Consider the following 15768-nt stretch of genomic DNA (forward strand, 5'->3'; position numbering starts at 1 on the left):
CTCAATGGCATTGCCACATATACTTTCACACGATACCTCTGATAAGCCATCTCCACCACCTCCGGACACTCCATTCTCGCAAATCTCACTGCCACAGTTGTAGACACCACATCCCCATGTGCATCCCTCCTCCCCAACCTCCACGCCTCCACCACCCCCACTCCCGCCAGTTGCTCCTCCACCTCAGACATACTCATAACCACCGGCACTCCATACAGTACCCCCTTACAAGACACACCACTTTGATCAAACACTCTTACCGCATGTCTACCCAGACAACGCACCTCCAGAATCTTTGCTTTGCTATCAGCATCCGTCCCCTCCGCCAACAACCGGCCCCCAGCCACCACTTGTACCCGGGAAATATCTCCCACTGCTGCCTTCAACCATCTAGCAATCTCCGTCGGATTCACCCCCAGAAACGACTTGTCACGATTTTCAGGTTTCAACACTACCTTCCACACACTATCAAACTGCATCTTCTCCTCAGACATACCGCTCACTGAGGCTTCCAGCCCCTCCAAAGCGCACTTTTCTGGAGTCCCCGACCCTGAGATGTCCCGGACCAGCCCCCCTTCATCATCCCTCTGAGAGGATCTGCTGCGATGCCGTGCCTCATTTCCCCCTTCCCCTCTCCACAGGTGTTGATTTCACAGATTATGTCTTCCCCCTCTTTACCTCCTCCTCCTCCACCCCCCCTTTCTTTCCAACCTTCCCTTTCCCCTTACCCATTCTTACCACCTCCTCTGAGCACTCTCACTCCTTGCATCCGTCTCCAGAGACCGCTCCTCCTCCTCGAACCCAGCACCCTCCACCCAGTCACCGCTCCGCCCTGCCTGGGTCCGCCTTCTCTGAGAGTCTCCTCTCCCCTGCAACAGAGCCAGCCCCACCGAGGGAGGGGCTCGCACACGACGCTCCGACGAAATGGGTCAGAAGCAACATCAGCATTCAGGCGGGAGTGGAAACGCGATGCACCCAAGCCAAGCCTGCTGTGGCTTGTCTAGGGCGGCTGCGCAGTACTCCTTCACTACCCTCGCTTTGCTTTCCTGTTTTGCTTGGTGCTGCTGTTCTGAGTCACGTGACCCCACCCCAGCAGCACCAATCGTGGCCTGGGAAGGGTGGGCTCGGTCAGGGTCAGTGAATGGGTTTGGTTATTTTTGTTGGTATAATTAAGGAAAGGCAGGGGTGTAAAGAGTGGTGGGGGGCTGGGAATGCAGAGGTTTAGGTCTAAGGCGTTCACTTACCTGGGGGTAGGTGGTGTGGTTCTTCTTTGTGTTGCAACAGAATGCAAGTGGATTTCCCTCACTTCGCTTCCCTGTTTTTGGTTGTTCCTGCTGTTCTGGTTCACGTGATCTCCCCACCCCCACCTCCGCCGCCCCTAGAGCACCACCAATCAGGTCCTGGTAAGGGGAGGGCTGAGACATGGTCAGAGGATGGGGTGTGGGTGGGCTTCGGAGATTTTTTGTTTTTTTTACTTTATAGTTAAGGGAAGGGGTCGATGTAGGACTGTAAGGGGTTTAGGGTACAGAGATTTAGGCCTAAAGCCATCACTTACCTAAGCAAGGGAGCTTCCTTTGCTTCGCTTTCCTGTTTAAACAAAGCTTCCCGGGAAAACAACCAAATAAAAGCAATGCATAATACCTTTTATCAGAGACACATTTATATGGTTATGTCAGGTTTTCATAATGTGCTTTGCCCAGCAAGACAAAGGCAACATTCTTATTATGACCACAATGTATAGTGAAATCGATCATTAGACATGAACATTTTTTTTTTAAAGGGCAATTTACCAGGTTAATACAATTAAATAATTGCCTTTGATTAAAAATAGGGTATTTTGCCGAGAGTACACACCATTTTGTTTTTGAAAATGCGCTTTCTACTTGGAAAGTGTCTGGCTTAGGTCAAAACCTTTTGTGTGCTGCTGGCAGATTGGTTTTGCAGTGCTGCTTAACCTGCAGATTTGTTACATTATTTCGTTATGTGGCAATGTGTTAGCGTCATATGAATTTATGAGAATTGTTGATTGCATCTGTTCTCAAGTTTAGTGCTGTTTTTAGTTTGGGCTATTAGGTGGCGTGCCATCTGTAAGCTGAAACTATTGCATTAGAGTACAGATAGGGAAAAATGGCACATGAGGAGTAACCACAGCTTGATGGAGTTGTTTGGTTATTTGCCCACCCATTGACTGCTCAATGCCATGCTAATCCCTATGGCCATTCCCATACATTTATTTATTTATTTATTTATTTATTTATTTATATTTATATAGCGCGCAAGCAGCCCAGGGGCATTGAGGCGCTGTTACTTGCAATAACTTAGTTACAGGGTACATGCATGAAAGCAGTTGTTGACACATTATGAATACTACAAAACATCATACTGTTGTTACAGATATTGCATTTGGTCATATATTAAAACTTATTTGATAAGTGTTCATGCTGATGTGTCGGGCCTTATGTGAAGAGGGTAGTTTTCAGAGTTTTGCGGAAGGTGGTGAGGGAGGCTTCACCTTGGATAGTGGGAGGTAAGGCATTCCAGTGAGTGGGTGCGAGATAAGGAAAGCTGGATCCGCCCGCTCTGACTCTTTTTACTAGTGGCACAGAGAGCATGTTGGTGTAAGGTGATCTGGTTGGCCTGGTAGTGGAGACGGGGTGGATCCTTTGTGAGAGGTAGGCAGGAGCAGTGAGGTGAATGCACTTGTGTGTCAGTGTCAGGGCTTTGAATACGATCCTTTCCTTTATTGGGAGCCAGTGGGCTTGTTTTCTGGCCTCAGAAATGTGTTCTCTTTTAGCAATGCCTTGGGCTGCCCGGAGAGCATTGTTTTGTATGACTTGTAGTCTCTCTAAGTTTTTATTGGAGGTTCCTAGAAAGAGTACGTTGCAGTAGTCTAGCCTAGAGCCGGTGATGGCTCTGGCTATGTTGGTGCAGTTCTCTTTGGAGAGAAAGGGTCTGACTGCGTTGATAAGTTTGCCATGATATGCAGCTGTGGAGGCTATTGCGTTGACTTGTCTATCCATGGATAAGCTGGAATCCAGGTAGACTCCCAGAGTTTTCGAATCTGAGACAGGAATTCTAATGGAGTCAATGGTGAAGTGACTGAATTGGACATCTAGATTTTTTAGCGAGTCGGGGGAACCTACCAGGAGGAGTTCCGTCTTGTCAGAGTTGAGGCATAGTCCGTTGTCTGCCATCCAGGCTTGGATGTTGTTGTAGAGGTTGTGGAGGGTCAGGGAGTCAGTGTCATAGTTACCTGTGAGGGTGAGGAGGATCTGAGTGTTGTTGGCGTAGTTGGTGTAGGAGATGCCCATAGCGTCGAGGATGAGAAAGAGGGGTCGTGTGAAGATGTTGTATAGGGTGGGGGAGAGGCAGGAGCCTTGGGGCACACCACAGAGTATGATGGTTGGTGATGCGGCGGCTAGGTCAGAGAATACTTGCATGGTTATGTCTTGTAAGAAGGAGGTGATCCATGCTCTGGCCTCTGGGGAAAATTTGGCAGTGGAGGAGAGGTGGTGGCATAGGACACCATGATCAACGAGGTCGAAGGCCGCGGATAGGTCAAGGAGTAGGAGAAGTGCTGGTTTACCCATTTCTCTAGCATCGTCCATCTGGTTTTTCAGGTCAAGTAGGGCATTTTCGGTCCTGTGTCTGGGGCAGAAACCAGATTGCCGGAGTCCAAGGAGTTTGTTCTCTTCAATGAAGTGCTGAACCTGCAGGTAGGCTGCTTTGCCCAATATTTTGAGGAGGAATGGGACAGTGGTGATGGGTCTGTAGTTGTTGGGGGAGGTGGGGTCGAGAGTTGGCTTTTTTAAAAGAGGGCGGACTCAAGCTTCCTTGAGGGAGGCGGGGACTTTCCCTGTGGTAAAGGAGGCATTAACAAAGGCTGTTAGGAAGGGAGCTAGCACTTCCGTGCAGTCCATGATAATGGAGGCTGGGCATGCATCACCTTTGCAGTTAGAGGTTTTGATGTTCCTCATTATGTTGATGATGTCTTTTTCCTGAATGGGTTTGAAGGAGAAGGGTAGGGGGGGTCCGGGGTAGGTGGTGGGAAAGGTATATGCTTACTAGGTAGGGCTTGTTTGGTGGCTAGTATTTTGTTTTTGAGGAGGCTTAATTTGGTTTGCATGGCCGTTTGTATTTCATCACACCAGTCTTTGTCTTTGGTGAAATTCTGGGGGGCGGGAGTGGGTGTTTCGAGCTCCCTGAAAATGGCAAAGATTTCTTTTGTGCTAGATTCGGCTTCCGAGATTCTGGATTCAAAAGATTTGGCCTTTGCTTGGGTGATTGCCTTTTTGTATTTGGTGGATAGGGCTTTAAAGATCATCTTATCTTTGTCAGAGTGGGACGTTTGCCACTGTGTGAGTGCAGCTTTTTTCACGTTTCGGAGTGTGAGGAGTTCAGGGGTGAACCAAGAGTTTAAGTGGGTAGTGGGCTTGGATTTGCGAGGTTTGAGAGGGGCAATGGAGTTGATAGCTGCTTTGATGGCAGCATCATAGGTTGTTGCGAGTGTTTCTGGGTCTGAAGAAAAAGGTGGTCTGAAGGCTGGACCTTGGAGGAAGGGAAGTAGCCTTTTCTTAGTGAGCTGGCGGGAGCTTCTGGCGAGGCAGGGTGGGAGCGGTTGAGGTGAGGGGGCAGCAGGGGAGCTAGTGGTGAGGATGCTAAAGGTGATGATGTGGTGGTCAGACCATGGGGTGGGAGTGTTTCCTGTGATGATGAGTGGGCAGTTGTGCTGTGCGATCCAGTCGAGCGTTATGCCCTGGGTGTGAGTTGGGCTAAGGATGGTGTTCTTGTAGCCTAGAGCCTTGAGGGCTGAGTCAAGGGATTTAGCTGCTACGTCCTTACTATCCAGGAGCCCTAGGTTGACATCCCCAAGGAGAATGGCTTGGACTGTTTTTTGAGGTTGTCAGAGAGGAGGTGGATGAGAGAGGCTGGAAAGTCTCCTGTTGGGCCTGGAGGTCGGTAGACAGTGTGCATAGTAATGGTGCAGTGGGGAGAGAGGGTTATTTTGACTTGGAGGTAGTTGCTGTTGTTGTTCAGGGATTTCTCTACCTTTCTAATAGAGAGGCAGTCTCTGGCAATAATAGCTACACCTCCACCTTTAGAGAGGCAATCTTGTCTAGTGATGGAATAGCCAGGGGGTAGGGCGAGGGAGAGCGCCGGGCCGGAGGCCTCATGTAGCCATGTTTCAGAGATCATGAGTAGATCTAGGTCATGGGAGGTTAGGAGGTCGTGGATGTCTAGAGCATGGGCATTGACGGACTTAGTGTCAATAATGGCGCATTTCAGGTGGGGTTCAGTAGTGGCTGGGGGGGGTTCATGAGGAGAGAGGGTGAGGTGGAGGGGGTGGTTGCGCTGTGGGTGTTTGGTGAGTTGCACATCACAGATTTTACACTGGGGGGCTCATTTTCAGTGGTGGTGGACACATGTGGAGTAGCATTTGGCACAATAGCATTCAAAATGGTGGTAGAAGAATTGCACATCACAGATTTGACACTGGGGAGCTCATTTTCGGTGGTGGTGGACACAAGTGGAGTAGCATTTGGCACAATAGCATTCAAAATGGTGGTAGAAGAATTGCACATCACAGATTTGACACTGGGGAGCTCATTTTCTGGTGGTGGACACAAGTGGAGTAGCATTTGGCACAATAGCATTCAAAATCGTGGTCGAAGAATTGCACATCACAGATTTTACACTGGGGGCACATTTTCGGTGGTGGTGGACAAAAGTGGAGTAGCATTTGGCACAATAGCATTCAAAATGGTGGTAGAAGAATTGCACATCACAGATTTTACACTGGGGGGCTCATTTTCAGTGGTGGTGGGCACATGTGGAATCACATTTGGTATGGAGGCAGTACAATTGTATGAGGGGTTAAGTACTTTATTGGCCGCTGTATTGGTAGTACTTGTAGTGGATGCAGGCTTTGAGGTTGGGCGGAGGAGCCTGGCCTTATTAGCAAGTAGAGAGAGTTGTACAGTACGTGAACATAGCCGGGCATTACGGGTGCTCGTGGGGATGGGCTGTGATCTGATGGCTGCTTGCGAAGTACGGGCGCGCAATCTGAGACGCCTTGAAGTAGAGCAAGGGTGAGAGAGAAGCTTGCAAAGGTTGTGCTTCTTACCTTCCAAATGCAGCATAGGTTTGGGGCAAACGGCAGACGAGCAGCGAAGAGCTGCAAAGAGCACAGGAGGCCTTTTCTCCTGGCCTTCTCTCGTCGGCTTCGCCTCACGGTCCTCTCCCCCTCCATTTAAAGCAGGAGGGGAGGGGCAGGCAAGCCGGCCTGACGAATGGGCACACGTTGCTGTGGATGTTGTGGATGCGTCCATGGCAACAGCTACGGCATCCATTTTGGAGGACTTTCGGTCGGCACACGCGGCGGGAAGCTTCACAAAGGAACACACGGTTGTTCCAAATGTAAGAACAGCTGATCCAGCATCCAGCTGGAGTGGGTGGAGACGTGCTCGCAGCGGAGCTGCAAAGAGCACAGGAGGCCTTTTCTCCTGGCCTTCTCCCGTCGGCTTTGCCTCACGGTCCTCTCCCCCTCCATTTAAAGCAGGAGGGGAGGGGCAGGCAAGCCGGCCTGACGAATGGGCACAAGTTGCTGTGGATGTTGTGGATGCGTCCATGGCAACAGCTACGGCATCCATTTTGGAGGACTTTCGGTCGGCACACGCGGCGGGAAGCTTCACAAAGGAACACACGGTTGTTCCAAATGAAAGAACAGCTGATCCAGCATTCAGCTGGAGTGGGTGGAGACGTGCTCGCAGCGGAGCTGCAAAGAGCACAGGAGGCCTTTTCTCCTGGCCTTCTCTCGTCAGCTTCGCCTCACGGTCCTCTCCCCCTCCATTTAAAGCAGGAGGGGAGGGGCAGGCAAGCTGGCCTGACGAATGGGCACAAGTTGCTGTGGATGTTGTGGATGCGTCCATGGCAACAGCTACGACATCCATTTTGGAGGACTTTCGGTCGGCACACACGGCGGGAAGCTTCACAAAGGAGCACACGGTTGTTCCAAATGAAAGAACAGCTGATCCAGCATCCAGCTGGAGTGGGTGGAGACGTGCTCGCAGCGGAGCTGCAAAGAGCACAGGAGGCCTTTTCTCCTGGCCTTCTCTCGTCGGCTTTGCCTCACGGTCCTCTCCCCCTCCATTTAAAGCAGGAGCATACATGCCAACATTTTGCAGCAGCTGGGAGGGAGATTCTCTCCAAGTAATCGGGTGGGTTGAATTTCCCCATTCAAATAAATTAGGGTTCGAATTATTTTAGGAGGGAGGGAGTAAAAAATAGCAACATTTTAGGGAGGGTTGGCATGTATGCATTACTACCCAGATCCTGCCCCTCACCGCCCAAAACACCTACTCGTGGGAACTCTTTCAACTTGCTTTAATCAAACCTTGCCATCAAACTTTGCACTCAAAGTGCCTGCCAGTGTTTTTTCAAAGCAGACTTCTGAGAGTTAATGACTTAATTGGAGCAATAAAGACACTACTAGTGTAATAAAAATGTCTTAACTAGGTCTACCTTCAGCCACTCAATTTATAAGCACTCTGAGTGTCCTTCACTAAAGTCCAGTTAAAACAAGCATTGGCAAAGCTAACAGGTTTGGCTTCCGTATAAGTATTAGGCATTTTCCGGGACCTGCTATTAGATTCTCAGGTCCTTGCATCATTTTGCACCTGCTACCATCAATGGCCAGTTAATACCACTATAGCAATACCTTTATCATGCCTACACAAAAGTAGGGATGTCAATTGGGGGTCACCAGGGGTCGCAGCCCATTGCTACATCTGTGGTCCCCTTTCTACACCTAAAAAATAAAATGTAAGCTCCTGGGCTGTGACCAGTGTCATGTGCCTCTTTGTTTCTGGTGTGGCTGCCTTTCTTGTTCAGGCCGCTTGAAAAAAACTGGGGGTTCCACAGGTGTAAAACTTTGAGCAGTGACCCTAAATAAGAAAGAAGAGGAATAACAAATAATGTGTCTATCTGGAATTCTATACAATAATTGCTAGACTCATTAAATGTTTATTTCAGGACCAATTCAGGGGGGATTTGTGATACCAGGTTTTGAGTTGTTTCGTAAGGATAGGTTGGAGGGGAGAGGGGTGGGTGTGGCGCAGTTCGAAAGGGGTTGATTGCAAGGGAGAGTGTGGTGGATGGAGCAGTAGAGGCGATTGGGGCAGGGATTCGGGTAGGAGGATCGGAAGTATTGGTGCTGAATTATTATAATCCGTGTGAGGTGGTGGAAGTGGGTGTGTTGACTGGAGTGATAAGAGGACATGTGGGACCGTGTGTTTTGTGTGGCGATTTTAACAGTGCCAACACGTTGTGGGGTAGTGATAGGACAGATATGAATGGAGAATTGTTGGAAGACATGGCGGATGAATTGAGTCTGGTATTGCTGAATGATGGGACGGGTACGAGGTTGGATGTGAGGACTGGGAAGCTGTCGTGCTTGGATTTGACCTGGGTGACTGCTGCAATTGCAGGTGAATGTGATTGGAAGGTGTGTGAGGATGGAGACATGGGGAGTGATCATTCTGCTATTTTGGTAACTGTGAGGGGTGAGGTAGGGATCAGGTCACGTATGACTGGGAGTCGGTTGAATTTTAGGAAGGCTGATTGGGAGGTGTACAAAGGAGTGTGTTGGGATTTGATTGTTCCAAGGGGAAGAGAGGGGGGGTTGCATGAATGGAATGAGCATCTGGTGCAGGGAATGAAAGCAGCGTCTGTGGCAGCAATTCCGGAGGTTGAGAAGGGGAAGGGTGGGAAGATCGAGGTTCCTTGGTGGTCGGTGGAATGTTCAAGAGCAGTGGCGGCACGAAAGAAGGCTAGAGCAAGAGCGGTGAGAACGGGAATGTTGGTGGATTTGGTGGCATATAAGAAGGCTAAGGCGGTGGTGCAGAGGGTGATTAGGGAAAGAAAGAGAGGATATTGGAGGGGCTATTGTGGGTCCCTGGGGAGTGATTCTGGTGTGAGTGAGGTTTGGAAACAGTTCAAGCGGATGTCCGGATTAATGAGGTCGCAGGGTGGTATGTCTGTATTGTTGAAAGGAGAAGAGGTGATTAGTGAGGATGGGGATAAGGCGAATTTATTGGGGGAATATTTTGCGGGGGTTCACAGTTCAAGGAACTTCCCAGAAGAGGTGAGGATACGAATGGGTGTGGTAGAGGAGGAAACGCGAGAGGTGGTGGCGAATGTTGGGCCTTGGGAGGAGCAACATGAGGTTTCATTTTCGATGGTAGAGTTGAATGGAGCGATTCGGAAAGGGAAGTGGTCTAGCCCATGGGTGGATGGAATTATGTATGTATTTTTGGAGAAGTTGCCTGAGGAATGTAAGTTGGAGGTATTAGCGTTGTTCAATGAGATCTGGAAGAATGGAGTTTTGCCGAAGATGTGGAAAAGAGCGATTGTAGTGGCGATTTTGAAGGGTGGCAAGGTTCCTACAGAGTGTAAGTCATATAGACCGATTGCGTTGACTGTTGTGTTGTGTAAGATTATGGAACGGATGGTGGTTGAGCGATTGGGGTTTTATTTGGAGTCGAATGGATGTTTGAGTGACTTTCAGAGTGGGTTCAGGAGGAATCGGTCGGTGGCTGATCCATTAGTGAGATTAGTGACTGGGGTGGAGGAGGCATTATGTGATGGAGAGTTGATGGGAGCGTTCTTTTTGGATTTGGAGAAGGCGTATGATATGGTGTGGAAGGGAGGGTTGTTAGTGAGACTGTTGGAGATGGGTGTGAAGGGAAGAATGTTTCGGTGGATCAAGGCATTCTTGGCAGATAGGACATTTCAGGTGAGAGTGAGGGGGGTGCTGTCTGAAGTTTGGAAGATGGAGAATGGGACACCGCAGGGGAGTGTGATTAGTGCGATGCTGTTTAATGCGATGGTGGATGGGTTGATTCGAGCTTTGGCGTGAATTGGGTGTCAGGTGGATTTCTTCGCGGATGATGGTGTGGTCTGGGTAAGAGGGCGGTGTTTGTTGTTGGTACAGAGACGGTTGCAAGCTGCGATTGTACGCATGGAGGAGTGGTGTGGGAAATGGGGTTTCTCGGTGTCTGTGGATAAGAGTGTGAGTATGGTGTTCTCAAGGAAAAGAGTGCAGCAGGAGTTGAATTTGGTTTTGAAAGGTGTGAGGGTGAAGAGCGTGGAAGAGGTTCGGTACTTGGGGGTGATTCTGGATAGAAAGTTGAATTGGAATATGCAAGTGGATGGTGTGGTGGATAAGTGTAAACGCAGGCTGAATTTGTTGAGGGCGGTGACTGGGAAAGAATGGGGTGCGCAACAGAAGTGTTTACGAATGTTGTATAAGGGGTTGATTTTGAGTGTGATGGATTTTGGGTGTCAGGTGTCAGTGGGTTATACGTCGAGTCAGAAGTTGCGGTTAGATAGAGTACAGGCGAGGGCATTAAGAGTGTGTTCGGGTGTGATGAGGTCCTCCCCAGTGAATGCGGTTCAGGTGCTTGTGGGAGAGATGCCATTGGGGTTGAGGAGGGATGCGTTAAATATGAGATGGTGGGTGAAGTGTAGTGCGAAGAGTGTGGCTCATCCGGTGCGTGAATGTTTGAAGTATAATTGGAGGTTTGACTATTACAGGGATTGGTGGAGGAGGAAGGGGGGCACTTTTGGGTTTCACATGTGGGAGAAGGGAGTGCAGTGGGGTGTGGGTGATTTGATGATTGTGACAGATACGGATTTGGAGAGAAGGCCGAGGTGGATGATGAGATCTCCAAAGGTGTGTTTGGAGTTGGCGAATGTGGTATCGAAGAAGAGAGGTATGCGGGGTGAGATCAAAGCTTTGGGTGAGGAGTATATGGCTGGAAAGGAAGGATACAAGGTGTTTACGGATGGTTCAAAGGATCCTATGTCTGGGAGAGTGGGAATGGCGTATTATCTAGAAAGCATTGGGGAGTATAAAATAGGACGACTGACGAATGATGTGTCTATTTGTACGGCTGAGTTGGTGGCGATTGCATTGGTGATTGACAGGGTGTATGAGTTGGGGTATGAGAAAGTGGTGGCGTTCTCAGATTCATTGAGTGGGTTACAGGCGATTGTGGCAGGGGATGGTGATAGGAAGGATGTGAATTTTGGACATTAGGATGAAGATTGATCGGTGTGTGCGCGGGGGTATGGATTTGGAGTTGGCATGGGTTCCCAGTCACAGTGGCATTTTGGGAAATGAGTTGGTGGATTTGGCGGCAGGTGAGGGTATGAGGAGGGGAGCAATTGATGTGAGATTGCCTTTGAGTGTGGATGAGGTGAAGGCTGTGATGATGAGACGGGTCCTGGATGAGTGGCAGGAGAGATGGATGAATGGGGTGAAGGGCAGGTGGATGTTCGGTGTTCGTGGGAAAGTGTCGGTGAAGGTGAATGCAGGGAGTTCAGAATGGAGGAGGGGGGAGGAGGTGATGCTGAATCGGTTGAGGATAGGTCATGTGGGGCTGAATGACTGTCTATTTCGAATAGGGAAGCGTGAATCAACGGACTGTGCGGTGTGTGGGGTGCCTGAAACGGTGGGACATTTTTTGATTAGGTGTGAAAGTCATGTTACAGAGAGAGAATTGATGAGGGTTCGGTTGACTGCGTTGGGTGTGGCTGAGCTGAGTGAGAGGATTATACTGGGAGGTGATGGGGAGAGAGGCAGGAGGAGGAATAGTGTGATGTTGGATTTTGTGAGGCAGACGGGGAGGTGGGAGGAGTTGTGAGCTTAAATGGAGCCAAATAATAATTAGTGGGTACGGTGGCCTGCGTGGCTCCGCCCACGCTTCCGATAATTAAGAAGAAGAAGAAGGAAAGTGTGTGCCTCACTCTCAGGCAGGAGTCGCTGCTCCTCTTAGTAGCCGCCAGATGGCGCTGTGACGCCCGCATGTCAGGGTTTCTCGCCAGCTCCTGGTTTCTCCTGCATGCCGTGCGTGGTCGCCTCGTTAATGATGACGTCCCCGCAATACGGGAAGCTGCAGTGATCACCCCCGAGATCTAGAGCGGTGGCTCTGCTCTCGAGTGCCTTAGACCCGGTCTGTGTATAACGACCCCACGCTCCCTAATACGCGGCCTCTGGGCCCCTCGCAGCAGCCGTCAGGATGCCGCGGATCATGATCAAGGGCGGCGTGTGGAGGAACACCGAGGTACGCCGACGGAAATGTCGTGTGTGTGTGACTGGGAGGCGAAGGAGTAGCCAGAACGCTGCGTCCGGGGCAACACTTTCTCCTGGGGGACAGTTTTTCTCCGGTCCTTGTATCTTGCCTGCTGGTGGCATCAGCTGTTACTCGTGACCTGCCATGAACTCACGAGGAAGACGTGCTGAAGGACAGCAAATACACTGCCTCTGAATGGCAACAGCTACAGGCATGATACTCGGGGCCGGCCCCGGGTCTGCCAGCAACCTGCGCGAGATTGATCTGTGCCCTTCCCGCCCCCCCCTCCTCTTCCTCCGTACGCCCCCCCCCCCAACATTCTGACAGCACTAGTGGGGACAGTCCCTCAAACGTTAACCCCTCTTCCCATTAAACAGTGCAAAGGTGGTAGATGGACTATACCTGTCAAATTGAAAAAAACAACTTCAGTTGGAGTTGTTAGATTTTGGGCTAGTAGTGTGTGGAATCGGTATTGCTAGGAATCAAGGAATTGCATGCATTTAAAATCTAAAAACAAACTCCATGCGTGACCTGTCACCCACACATTGGGTGGTGGGATGCGCGAAGCAGGGGCTTCCTGGTTATAATCGTGTTGCATGCCTAGGGTAATTATAAAAGAAGCAGTGCAAGCTGGGTGCTGCATGTTGCCTGTCCTCTGTGTGGCCAACTTTCTGGGGCCCTGGGTGATGGAGAACTATGCCTGGGACTGGTCTCCGACTCAAAGCGCCCACATCATTGTTAATGCTCTTCACTGCCTTTTTGGCGCGATTAGTGAAGCATCAGGAACACCATGGCGAGGAGTCCTGTATCTGTAGCTAATCACGCCAACCCACCACAAATGCAGAACAGGGGCCCCCTGCTGTTCTTGTGAAGTGTATTTAAGGACCGCAACCGATAGGCGCTGGGACAGACCAATACTTAAGTTTACATGACACTGTGCTGGAGCTTCCCTAAACTGGAGGCAGGCACCCTTCGTTTGCGGCGCAGGGGTTGCACCCTTGTGTGGCTGCACCCCCAGAGTGCATGTATGGAGCAACGATACGTGTTCTGAACCAAGGCAACAGAGCGGATGTGCAGCCTGGTGTCTGGCAGGGGCAGGAAGTTGGCAGGCACACAGGCATGAAACTGACAATGAACAATCCCCATAATAGGCTTATGTTATATAAAATGGCAAAATCTCTGTAAGTATATATGGTCTACTCTAAAGGAAAGTATTTGCGGTGAGAAATGGTCTTTGTAAACATTTAATTGGGCCAGAATCTGCTATCCTAGAGTATTTACAAGATGAGGTCAGGCTTTTCCTTTTCATGTGCTTGGACTTTACCATTTGTAACTGCATGTTTGATGTAGACACCTTGCAACATGAGGTCAGGCTTTTCTATTTCATGTACCTGGACTTTACGGTTTGTGACTGCGTGATTGATCCACCTTGCAACATGACGTCAGGCTTTTCCATTGTGTGTATTCAAACAGTACAGCTCTTTGTACTGGATGCTACCACCTTCTTCCGTTCAAAGCGCCCAGATGCCTCACGGTTCAGTCCGCTATATATATAAAGCAGACCTCTACAATTTACCATCTGAATCAAGATCCGCACATGGGATCTGAGTCTACAGTTCTCATAAGAGAGAATGAGAATAGGAGGTTGAACAATGGCACATGCATCATGTTTGCTTAAGTGGCCTACAGCAAATGAGACACACCAGATTCCCAGTGCAGCACAGGGAATTATACATAGTTGAATAATCCAGCCTTTGTTTTCCAGAGCAGCCGTTAATCCCAATAGAGGAATGGATGGAAAACCTGTCTGATTCGGCACTGAATTCAAGAATTTTTCACTGCTGCTGTGATGGCATTGTTGAATGAAGAGCCTTGACACTTAATTGTGAATGTAATCCTGATTTAATAGGCACATAATTTGCCAGGGGTGTGGCAGCACCTGTAGTGCTATTCACATGGGGAAAGGCAACACATGTTTCGACCACAGGGTCTTTATCAAGGCTATGCTATTTCACCAAAGGGGATTACTGGATGTAAGTTAAGCGGTCACAGCGATCTGTTCCATCAGTTTTGCGATCAATCGTTGCTCTGCCAATTGACCACCTGCATAACACTGTTGAGGAACACAATGTAGTGGGATGTGAGCATTTTACGTTCTACAAAGCACTGGATGATCTAAAGTGCAAAATGAACTTTCATAACTAACTTAACACGTTTATGATCCGGTAAACCTAACTTAGGCAACCGTAAGGCAGATTTACTGGATCATAAGTGTTAAATTGGTTATGAAAGTTCAAACAATTCAAAACAAATATAGTATGTTATAGAAATGGGATAGGATATTTAAGATTGCGTTTCGTGGGGATTTGATTTTGCATAGCTGGCACGGAGATCCACTGAAAATGTCTAAAATGGTTGCAGGTCCCTATCCACTATCCCCAAGAGGATGCAGTGATGTGAGGCCCCTTGCTCACATGTGATGGCACAGTTTCAAAGTGCAGCAATACTGGAAGGATGTCTTGGGGTGGATGCCTGAAGTCGCGGGAGAGCTCCTACCAATGGATCCTCTTCAGCTTCTTCTGGGTGTTACTTATTTAGATATCCTAGAATGTGAGAAGCAATGCTTGGAGCAGGAAGAGTTGCCTTAGCCCAGAAGTGGAAGAGCTTAGATCTTCTGGGCCATTTTGAATGACTGCAGAGACTTTAATGTTTATAATGGATAAATGTACAACTGTGGTCCATGACTATATAGGCACTTTTAGGGAAGAATGAGGGCCAGCGATACAGAAATGGGGTTGGGATGTTCATTAGTTAAGTTATGGGGCAGACGAGAGGCGGGGCTAACCCGACGCCCCACCATATTAGTATGATGTTGATGAGGAAAAGGGACGAGAAGGTTTGTTAGTGTGTGAAGGATATGCATGATGGACCTGGGACGGACTGAAGGATGTTCCCATTATGGTGGTGGAGAATCAGAAGAGAGGGGGAACATAAACACCTGGAGGAGATTCACAGGCTGTAAGGAGGTTTAGTGCCTAGTGCCACACTTTTGCAGTAGCAGATCAAGCCCAAACATGTGTAATAATCATTTGAAAACGCTTGTTCCGATGGGGAGGGTTTTTTCTGGGGAGGGGAGGTCTATTTGGGGAGAAAATTACGTTGTGGAAACAGTTATAATATTATGGAATGTCTTTATCTTTGTATTTCCTCAATTAAAAAGAAATCTTAAAATATATATATACACATAGGCAAAGCCAAGGGATTTGACTATTTTGTAGACTGCCAAAACGGTATACCATGTTATGATGTTATGTTATAATATGGCATTTGTAACGCGCCTATACACAGGTGTTTCAAGGCGCGACGAGGCAGGGAAGGGAGGAACAAGGGGGGGAGACAGACAGCGATCCTACTAGGCCAGGTGTCCTTCAGATCGCGCAAGTGCAGGGGTGGGGGAGGGGGAAAAGTGCAAGGGGAAGGGGAGGGGGGGAAGGGGAGGGGGGGAAGTGCAGTACAAGGTAAGTGGCATAAAGTAATAAATAAATAGGGCCAGCTGGTGGCAAGTGCAAGGTAAGTGCAGAACAAGTGCTGGAAAAGGGGGGGGGGCTGTAGGGATACAGAGACAGTCCCGCAG

At 49.1% G+C, this 15768-nt stretch overlaps 1 protein-coding gene across 1 annotated transcript in view; it reads left to right on the forward strand.

Moving 5' to 3' along the window:
• Positions 1–11926: 11926 nt before the first annotated feature.
• CDC5L (cell division cycle 5 like) overlaps positions 11927–15768 on the forward strand; it is a 472644-nt gene continuing 468802 nt past the window's right edge. Inside the window, exon 1 of the mRNA XM_069605787.1 lies at positions 11927–12125. Coding sequence (XP_069461888.1) covers positions 12081–12125 — 45 coding nt within the window. The 5' untranslated portion in view covers positions 11927–12080. The remainder of the gene's footprint in view (positions 12126–15768) is intronic.

This window comes from Ambystoma mexicanum, chromosome 4p, assembly GCF_040938575.1.
Source record: "Ambystoma mexicanum isolate Mex_15411 chromosome 4p, UKY_AmexF1_1, whole genome shotgun sequence".
In the NCBI taxonomy this organism is placed as follows: domain Eukaryota; kingdom Metazoa; phylum Chordata; class Amphibia; order Caudata; family Ambystomatidae; genus Ambystoma; species Ambystoma mexicanum.